The sequence below is a fragment of the Neoarius graeffei genome, chromosome 3, assembly GCF_027579695.1.
Source record: "Neoarius graeffei isolate fNeoGra1 chromosome 3, fNeoGra1.pri, whole genome shotgun sequence".
Classification (NCBI taxonomy): Eukaryota; Metazoa; Chordata; class Actinopteri; order Siluriformes; family Ariidae; genus Neoarius; species Neoarius graeffei.
This window is the reverse complement of record NC_083571.1, coordinates 25,859,354-25,869,296: the sequence shown is the minus strand read 5'-3', so window position 1 is coordinate 25,869,296 and position 9,943 is coordinate 25,859,354. Positions and strand designations below refer to the sequence as shown.

General features: G+C 42.1%; 1 protein-coding gene across 1 annotated transcript; it reads right to left on the bottom strand.

The window, feature by feature from the left end:
* Positions 1-1,056: 1,056 nt before the first annotated feature.
* On the bottom strand, positions 1,057-8,542 carry clrn2 (clarin 2). Its single transcript, XM_060915849.1, has 3 exons — positions 8,290-8,542; positions 5,539-5,718; positions 1,057-1,887 (listed from the first exon to the last, which is right to left on the bottom strand). Exons 1-3 carry the CDS (start codon positions 8,540-8,542, stop codon positions 1,619-1,621), a joined length of 702 nt encoding a protein of 233 aa, XP_060771832.1. The 3' UTR covers positions 1,057-1,618.
* Between the last annotated feature and the right edge of the window lie 1,401 nt (positions 8,543-9,943).

Sequence of the window (9,943 nt, the reverse complement as noted above, 5' to 3'; positions counted from 1 at the left end):
TAAAAGCGAGGCTAATGCAGGTTGAGTGCAAAGGCTAAAGTGCTTGATGATGCTAGTTGCAATCATCTGTGTACTGTCACTGTGCACACGTTTTCTATCACATGGAACTATAGCTTTATGCTTAGCTTTATGCTTACTCAAGTCCTGTTTAGCAGATTTCATTATGCAATCAACAGTGGATAAGGCAACGCTGGATTTGTGTGAACGTTCCTATGAGTAAATATCGTGGCAACATTATATGGACAATAATGTTACAAATATGGCCATTTTTTCCAGCGCATTTCAGGATATGTTTTGTTTTGTTTAACATTACAGACTAACGTTTATAGAACCTGATGAAAACATCAGTGAACATTATCTGTTAGCTGGACATTTATTTATTTATATACTATAAAATGAAATATATTTGGAATTTTGCATAAGACTTTAATATTTAAAAAACATTTTTTTTGCTATTTTTGTATTATATAATGCACAGAGTACAAACAATGCTATACAACAAAAGATTACAAGGGTGCTCTAAGAGCACAATATCCCCCACTGGCAACTCGGCCATAACTCTGGTAAAATGTGACCGAAATGAACGAAATTTCAATATGCATATTACCGACATATAACAAAGAATCCTGCCAAGTTTTGTGAAATTCCTCCAAAAATTGTGAGAAGAGTTGATTTCAGAAGGTGAGTACCCTTCCCGGGACGGACGGATGGACGGACATCGCCACCACATAATCCCCCTTCGGGCCTTTCGGCCAGAGGGGGATAATAAAAATTGTGAGGGAAGTTGATTTCAGAAAGCAAGCACACCTTGATGAAATTGCCAAAGTACAAGTTTGTTAATAATCGAGGGCATAACTGGTAAAATTTGCCCAAATTAAACGAAATTTCAATCTGCGTATAACTGTCATATAACAAAGCCTTTTGCCAAGTTTGATGAAATTCCTCCACAAATTGTGAGAGGAGTTGATTTCAGAAGAACGTACACCCTCATGAAATTGTCAAAGTACAAGTCATTTAATCAAGGGTTCAAAACTCTGGTAAAATTTTCACAAACGAAATTAAATCGCAATTTGCGTATTACCATCATATAACAAGGCCTTTTGCCAAGCTTCGAGAAATTAGTCCAAAAGAAATTGTGAGAGGAGTTGATGTCAGAAGGCAAGCACACCTTCATGAAATTATGAAAGTACAAGGTTGTTAATCAAAGACCACAACTCTGGTAAAATGTGACTGAATTGAACAAAATAACAATATGCGTACTACCGACATATAACAAAGAATCCTGCCAAGTTTCATGAAACTCCTCCAAAAAATTGTGAGAGGAGTTGATTTCAGAAGGTGAGCACCCTTCCTAGGACGGACAGACGGACGGACGGATGGACGAACGGAAATTGCCACGACATAATCCTCCTTCGGGCCTTTCAGCCAGCAGGGGATAAAAATGATGTAACATTAGCAAATATTACAGTTCATTGACCCACAGACGATGTTACACACATATGTTACACATAAACAGTGAAACATTTTCTTCTAGAATATACAATCTTTTGTCCAAGACATCTGCTTTCAAGAGTTCAAAAGGATAGTTTTGCTCCTATATAGTCTACTCAAGTTTTTTTCAGTACAGTAAATCATCTCCTGTTGTAGTCGGTTCCTCTGGTTTTTTGGTCTGGAGTTTGGGGAGATGAATTTTACTTGAAGCAACCACCAGAATATTGGCTCCATGTGATACAGTGCTGGCAACACAGAGCCAGAACGAGAAACCCAGGTTCTCTTCTAAAACCACAAGGTGGAACAGATTTTCCTGAAAGTTCGCCACACGTTCTGTTAACCGATGACACCGAAGTGCTGCGATGAAGCAGGCGAAGCCAAGAGAACAGAACAGAGCTGAGGAAGAGTGAGGGGGAGATTGTTTAAGATTTTGAGTAGCCATTGAGTGCAGTGGTTTATCCAAAATAAAAAAAAGTGTGTCATTATTTGCAGTTGTTGACAATGATATTTATGAACAAACCAAAATGTAACTGAAGCACAGTTTTTACTTGTGCACTTGGGTTTAGTCATCGGTGACCATCAAATTCCCTTAATTGTTCCTCAACATGGGGAATATTACAGAATACACTGATGAAATGAGACATAAATAAGGCATACCTAAGGCAATGTCTATGAAAATGCCCATGTCCACTGTTAGGGCAATTGTTAAAGGGATCCTCCAGTGGATTTACTCAAACTTACGTATGTTAAGTAAAAGTATTCGTAGATTTCAACAGTCAAACATTCATTTTCAGAGACCAAATAGTGTTCTAGAAAAAATTATTTTTATTAAAATACCAGATGGGCCTCCCGCGGAAGTGACGTATGCAATGCCGTGGCGTAGTGGAAGCTTGGAGCAACTCAGCTGTTTATATCCTCTGCTTACATTGTGGTTTTGCTAGTAGAGTTTGAACGAATCATCTAATGAGATGCTTTCATCTCCCAACAAAGAACACTGGATAATCTTGTCTTCGAAGACAACTGTCTCTGTCTGGATTTCAACACTGACTGGTTCATCTGTTTGCTCAGCAATATCCCTCTTTCTGGTGAATTCACATTTCTAGCACATAAATGAAAATGAAACTGAAACTACCATGAAATAAAACTTCAGAAATTTCAAATGAGTGTGTTTCATGCAAAATGTTCTGAGCAATTCTCTTATCTGGAGTATAGTAGACCGTGCCTGAAGCTCAATCGAATGCTCCATCTCTTAATCCGTCAGGGATTGTTCTTTAATGTCTGTGTTTTCTTTGTTACCCGTATTTTCTTCCAATATACGCTGAAGAGTCTACAATGCATCGGAATACCGATTACAATTCACCAGGTAAGACACCGATAATATACCAGGGACGGATTCAGACCGATGCATGTGCAGAAATATGTATGCACCACTTGGCATTGGTCATGGGGCATTTGTTTACTTTAGCGCTAGCCGGCTACATGGGCTATAGCCACCCTCAACCAACAGACCAGGCTGAGCCGCGGTCATAGTGGGCCATGGCCACCCTCTTCGGAAAGGGGTTGGTGTGCTCTACTCCCCTGTGAAAATCCATAGTGATCTGGTAAAATTAGTGAAAATACTTCTGCAAATGGGCGGCACGGTGGTGTAGTGGTTAGCGCTGTCGCCTCACAGCAAGAAGGTCCGGGTTCGAGCCCCGTGGCCGGTGAGGGCCTTTCTGTGCGGAGTTGGCATGTTCTCCCCATGTCCGCGTGGGTTTCCTCCAGGTGCTCCGGTTTCCCCCACAGTCCAAAGACATGCAGGTTAGGTTAACTGGTGACCCTAAATTGAGCGTGAGTGTGAATGGTTGTCTGTGTCTATGTGTCAGCCCTGTGATGACCTGGCGACTTGTCCAGGGTGTACCCCGCCTTTCGCCCGTAGTCAGCTGGGATAGGCTCCAGCTTGCCTGCGACCCTGTAGAACAGGATAAAGCGGCTACAGATAATGAGATGAGATGAGACTTCTGCAAATGTGCATCTGTCAGATTCTTGGGTTAGAGCCGTCCCTGTATACTACAAAGAACCATGGTAGAACGAAGTTGAAACTAACTTCCCAGTGTTGTTGTCTCTGTTGCGGCTCAACACCGCATCGGCGGATGCAGTGTTTGGAGCTGAACGATGGGCAAATATTGTTAGCACGGCATTGTCTTTTATCTTTCTTTTTTATTCTGGAAGGCCCCATTAATCTTGCTTTTAATTCCATTGATTCATCGAAACAAGATGATTCAAAATCTTCGGAGCATAAGTAGGGCACCGCAGACATTGCTTTGAGGTCTTCCAATGGCATGAATCCATTTCTTGTGAATAGTCGGACAATTCTGGCCAGGTAAATGATGAAAAGAGATCTTCTTGTCCTTCTTTTCTGCATCATTTTGGCATTTATATGCTGTGCAATGAGGCATACTTTACTTATTTAAAAACCTATAAATTCGGTAAAATTACTTGTAAAACTAGCAAAACCACAATGTAAGCAGAGGATATAAACAGCCAAGTTGCTCCAAGCTTCCACTATGCCAAGTCATCGCATATGTCGCTTCCACAGGAGGCCCATCTGATCTCATCTCATCTCATTATCTCTAGCCGCTTTATCCTTCTACAGGGTCGCAGGCAAGCTGGAGCCTATCCCAGCTGACTACGGGCGAAAGGCGGGGTACACCCTGGACAAGTCGCCAGGTCATCACAGGGCTGACACATAGACACAGACAACCATTCACACTCACATTCACACCTATGGTCAATTTAGAGTCACCAGTTAACCTAACCTGCATGTCTTTGGACTGTGGGGGAAACCGGAGCACCCGGAGGAAACCCACGCGGACACGGGGAGAACATGCAAACTCCACACAGAAAGGCCCTCGCCGGACCCGGGGTTCGAACCCAGGACCTTCTTGCTGTGAGGCGACAGCGCTAACCACTACACCACCGTGCCGCCCGGCCCATCTGATATTTTAATAAAAATTAATTTTTCTTGAACACTTTTTGGTCTCTGAAAATGAATGTTTGACTGTTGAAATCTATGAATACTTTAACTTAACATAAGTTTAAAAGTAAGTCTGCTGGAGGATCCCTTTAAGAGGTTTGAAACAACCCCTGAAAGAGGATGCAAGTACAGCATCCATTTGCCCCCATGGACAATGAGAAGGATCATGGTTGGAAGTTTATCTCCAACTCTCCAATCAGATCTACAGTTAGATGCCACCTATATGCTAATAACCTATTTGGAAGGCAAGCCAAAGGAAACACCTTTTTTTTCAACTAGACACAAAAGTAAGCACTAGATACTCCTAAAACTGGGTTCTGTGGTCAGATGAGATAAAAATAGAGCTCAAGGTGGTTTTGGCATACAAAGAAGGATGGTTAAACAGAAAATAACCTAGTCCTAGGTTAGGTGTTAAGTATGGTGGAAGATTTATTTTTCCTCCAAAGACCTTGGGAATCATGGACTCCATGAAGTCCATGAGGTCCCAAAGCTGCTTCTCTAACCATGAGGCCATGGCTTTCCCAAAGCCATGGCCTCATGGTTAGAGAAGCAGCTTTGGGACCAAAAGGTCGCTGGTTCGATTCTCTGGACCAGCAGGAATAGCTGAAGGGCCCTTGAGTAAGGCACCTAACCCCAGACTGCTCTGGGTATGTTCTACGTCACTCTGGATAAGAGTGTCTGCTGCCTGTAATGTAATGTAATGTAATGAAGTACTAGGAGAATTTGAAGAAAGAAAATCTAACTGGGTTCAGCAACCATAGAATCAACCTTTGACATGGCCATCCCAGTCACGTGACCTAAACTCTGTGGAGGCAGCAAAAGAGGAGAGTCCACAATCGAAAACCGAGGTACTGGTGGATCTAAAGAGATTCTGGATTAAGGAGTGGTCTCAGATTCCTTGCTCTGTATTTGCTAATTTCATCAAGCTTTATAGGAGAACACTCAGTGCTGGTATGATGGATAAGAAAGGTTGCACAAAGTACTAAATTACTAAGGGGTGTTCCACTATCTGGTAGTTATTGGTAACTTACCTGCTATGAAGTTCCAGAGGTAGAGGCCTAAAGGTCCTTTGATAGACTGGTAAGGCACTTTTCTGGCATTGTAAATGCAGAATGCCAGACTCACCAGTGCAAAACCAATAGCAAAGAAGAGGAAGAAGATTATGATCATATGAAGACCACTGTTGACTTTCCGAATCAGTTTTGGGAAAACTGAAAAGAGAAAAGCAAACATTAAAAAAAATTACTATTAGATAATACATATACACTATATGGCCAAAATTAGGTGGACACCTGATTTTCACACCCAAATATGCTTCTAATCCAAACTGTTGCTGCTAAGTTAGAAAAACGCAATTGTATAGAATGTCTTTGTATACTGTAGCATTACAGTTTCCCTTCACTGGAACCAAGAAGCCCAAACCTGTTCCAGCATGACAATGCACCTGTGCACAAAGCGTGGTCCTTGAAGACATGGTTTGGCAAGGTTGGAGTGGAACAACTTCAGAGTCCTGCACAGAACCCTGAACACCTTTGGGATGAACTGGAACACTGACTGTACATCAGCATCTGACCTCAATAACGTTCTTGTGGCTTAATGGAAAAATCCTCAAAACCACACCCCAAAATCTAGCAGAAAGCCTTCCCAGAAGAGTACATAGCCTGCGCAAAGGATTTGTTGTTGATGGTGGTGATGAGGGTGCGCGATCCTCATCCGCACTGCTTCGCTCCCCGCCGGGGATCCAAGTGGCAAACAAGGGAGCAGGACAACCAGGGCTAATGGGGGCTGCACCTCTTATGTTGGTTCCTGGGAGGATGGAGGTATGTGTCTGCGTTGGCCATAGGAATCGTCAAAGCATTGGGACTGCCTGGCTTTCAGCCTGTGTTCACCCTTCCACCAGTGATTCCAGGAATCACCCCTTGCAGACGTTGAGGTCACAGGACTCCAAATTTGGAAGGGTCCCAGAAGAGTAGAGGTTATTGTAACAGCAAAGGGAGGACCAAATCTGGAATGGGATGTTCAACAAGGACATATGGGTGTGATGATTGAGTTCCAACAAACTTTTGGCCAAACACACACCAAAAACCACTTTTGTTTTTACTTTACTCTAAAATGCTTTATGGGAAATGATAATGATATGGGGCATCAGGATTTTCCTTGCTCCCAAAACAAATGATTCAACTAATAAGCTAATTACCAACCCTTCCTGATTTGATGTGGGTGTGTTAGAGCAGGGAAAGGTAAAATGTTTGTCAGGGCAAGGGGTACTCCAGGACCTGAGCTGGGAAGTGGCGCTCTATAATCAATGTTATAACTCAGGGGTGTCCAAACTGATCCATAAAGGCCCGTGTGGCTACAGGTTTTCATTCCAGCCATGCAGCAGCACACCTGACTTGGCTCATTCAATCAACTGAACTGTCTTCACACAGTCAAATACTTGCAGCCACACCCACCCTTGATTAAAGGGTGGGTGTGTCAGTTGATTGAATAAGCCAAATCAGGTGTGCTGCTGCATGGCTGGAATGAAAACCTGCAGCCACACGGCCCTTTATGGATCAGTTTGGACACCCCTGTTATAACTCCTAGAACATGCTAAAAGTCTTTCAGATTTCCAGCAATGTTATAAGGTGTGTAATTTTTGATTGGTAGTCTAGATATTGTATGTAGCAGTCTATAACCTAAGGCTATGTTCACATTACAAGCTTCATTATTCGATTCCAATTTTTTGCTTGGATCAGATTTGCCTATTGTGACGGTTCACATCCATAATTACAAATTACCTGTATCTAACTGTAATATGAACAAATCTGTCCTCCGAAATGGTACATATGCACACATTGATACATTTTTGCACAAGTCATTGGCGTGACCAACAACATTTCTGAGACAATTCATGTTTTAAAAGCAACTAGATGGATGTGCTAGTCGTTAATGCATGCATTGCATTTTGCTCTGGAGAATGGCAAACAATTCTTCAGCTGTACGTGATCAGGTCGAGGAGATGAAAAAAGCCAGGCAGCTAGCTTATTCTGTTTTTGCAGCTATCGTAGTTCTCCTCCACTGTTGTTTTGCCGCACTGCCGATGCGTATAGGCAAAAAGCCACATGAATTCCGATCTGAACGCTCACATTCATGTTACGTGGCCACGAATTGGATACATATCCAATTTTATACCAGATATTCAGATGACTCAAATCTGATTTGAAAAGATCAGATTTCTGTGTCCACACACCAAAAAAAGAAAAAAAAATCAGATCTCTGTCATTTTAGGGCAAAAAAAATCAGATGATAGTCACTTTAGCCTGGTAATGTGAATGTAGCCTAAGTGACAAAGTAAACAACTGACTCTGTCTCATGGATGGATGTTTCACAATCATAAATAAATAACTAAATAATTTTATTGAACTAAATTAAACTAATAAAGAACTATAGATGGTTACAAAGATGGCTTAATTGTTGGCAAATTGCTATGGTACAAGAGAGATAAAATACATCAGGACATGCTGTTATATGATGGAACTGTATTCCATTTTATACTGAATGTCTTCATCTTGATATGCAAATCATCATAACATTGAAATTAGTATGCCAAGTAGGTGATGATGTAATCTGGTGCCTTTAAGCACACTACCCTGAACAGAGTTGACAACACTGTTGGTAATTCAGAACCTGTTTTCTTTCCACCAGCTGGCAAAAATGGTCTACTCAGTTTGTGTTTTGGTAGCTGGTAGCAGCTCAGAGTAAACTGTGCATTCTTTAAAAAAATAATATAAAATCCTCACTGTAAATTTTGAAACGACGACTGCCCAGACCGCATTTCCGTGTTTTGCCACCTTGAAAGAGCCCGTAGTAAATGTCTCCAGTGAACTGTTCAAGCTCTGGCTGTGACGCATTCACCAGATCAACCCCAGTTTGACACAGGATGGTCGCAGTGATCCAGCGCTCGGTGGAGAGCGCCACGACCAGGAGCACCACCGAACCAATACTTAGTATGGAGCCTACTGAGAACACGATACGCTTCCACAGAGTTGGCATGGCTCCTTTCACACGCACCGTCCTGCCACATTCCTCTTCAGCGTGTCATACAATACATCCACTGCTGAAAAAGTAACAGAATACATCCATGGGTAGACCATAAGTACTTCCTTTTGGGATGTTTTGCTCAGGTAAATAAGGCAATGTAAACTCTGAATAAGCAAAAAAAAATATAAAAGTCGAGTGTAGCTTAACACTAAACGAGAGAGCTGAGGTAAAGATGAACAAACCGAAGCCGAGCAGGGTCAAACACAACTCTCTCTGCCTCAGAATGAAACCTTATACTTTAGCTGCACTTCAGTTCCAAACCAGGGGTTTTAATGCCCTCTGCCAAACACACACACACACACACACACACACACACAAAAAAAAAAAAAAAAACCAATCAATCAGTCCTAACCTTCTGGGGACATTTGGTCGCCATTAAGATATAAAAACATGTCCCCACCCCCACAAACACATTTGTCTTTGTGAGGACCTTCCTTGTGAGGACCTTCCACTGACATAATTATTAAAGTGGCTAATTAATGCTGTGCTCCACCTAAACCTAACCTGACCTCAAGAACAGAAAAGAAAAACCTTTTGGCTCCTATATATACTATGTAATAAAAGTGTCTTTTAAAAAATCCTTCTTTGGACCATGCAGTCACATGTCCCCATTGTGTCAAAATGTGGACACTTGGACATTTAAAAAAAAAAAAAGATATAAAATCATGACAGCCACACACATCCACCCACCAACCCACACACCATGCAAATGAATCCTCTCAATGACCTTATGCTTGGGTGCCTAAATTTTACACAACACAGCCAATGCGTTGTTTTGTTATTATTCATTCTTTAGCTCATAAACCTGGCCCTGTAGTATATATCTAATAAAATATGGAGCCCAGCATATTGGCGCACAATGTAAGGTCTCTATATTTCAGCGTCATAACCTCGTCAAATGACTGATGAAGATAAAGGTCAGATGTAAGTGGGTCTTGGCCATGTGGAACAGAGAGAGATATTTCACTATGATAGCAGTCATGAAACTGGCTTGCATGGCAGAGCAGCACGGTGGTGCAGTGGTTAGCACTGTTGCCTCACACCAAGAAGGTTCTGGGTCCAAACCTGCCAGCTGACCGGGGCCTTTCTGTGTAGAGTTTGCATGTTCTCCTTGTGCCTGTATGGGTTTCTTCAGAGTGTTCTTTTTCCTGCAGTCCAAAGATGTATGGATTAGGTCAACTGGTTACACCAGGGTTTTTCAAAGTGTGGGGCACGCCTCCCCTAGGGGGCGCCAGAGTTCTTCAGGTGGGGGCGCAATGTGAGGAAAAATAAACCAGAATAAGTTACTATTGCGGACATTTAGTGAACTTCAGCTAGCCTTTGCCAGAGACAAAATGGATCGATTTTTAGTAC

Excerpts from the sequence above, each read along its gene's own strand:
- clrn2 (XM_060915849.1), bottom strand. The coding sequence starts at position 8,542 with ATGCCAACTCTGTGGAAGCGTATCGTGTTCTCAGTAGGCTCCATACTA. Across the intron at positions 5,719-8,289 it reads TCGTCGTTTCAAAATTTACA|TTTTCCCAAAACTGATTCGG; the intron begins GTGAGGATTTTA and ends TTCTCTTTTCAG. Across the intron at positions 1,888-5,538 it reads CCTCTGGAACTTCATAGCAG|CTCTGTTCTGTTCTCTTGGC; the intron begins GTAAGTTACCAA and ends ACTCTTCCTCAG.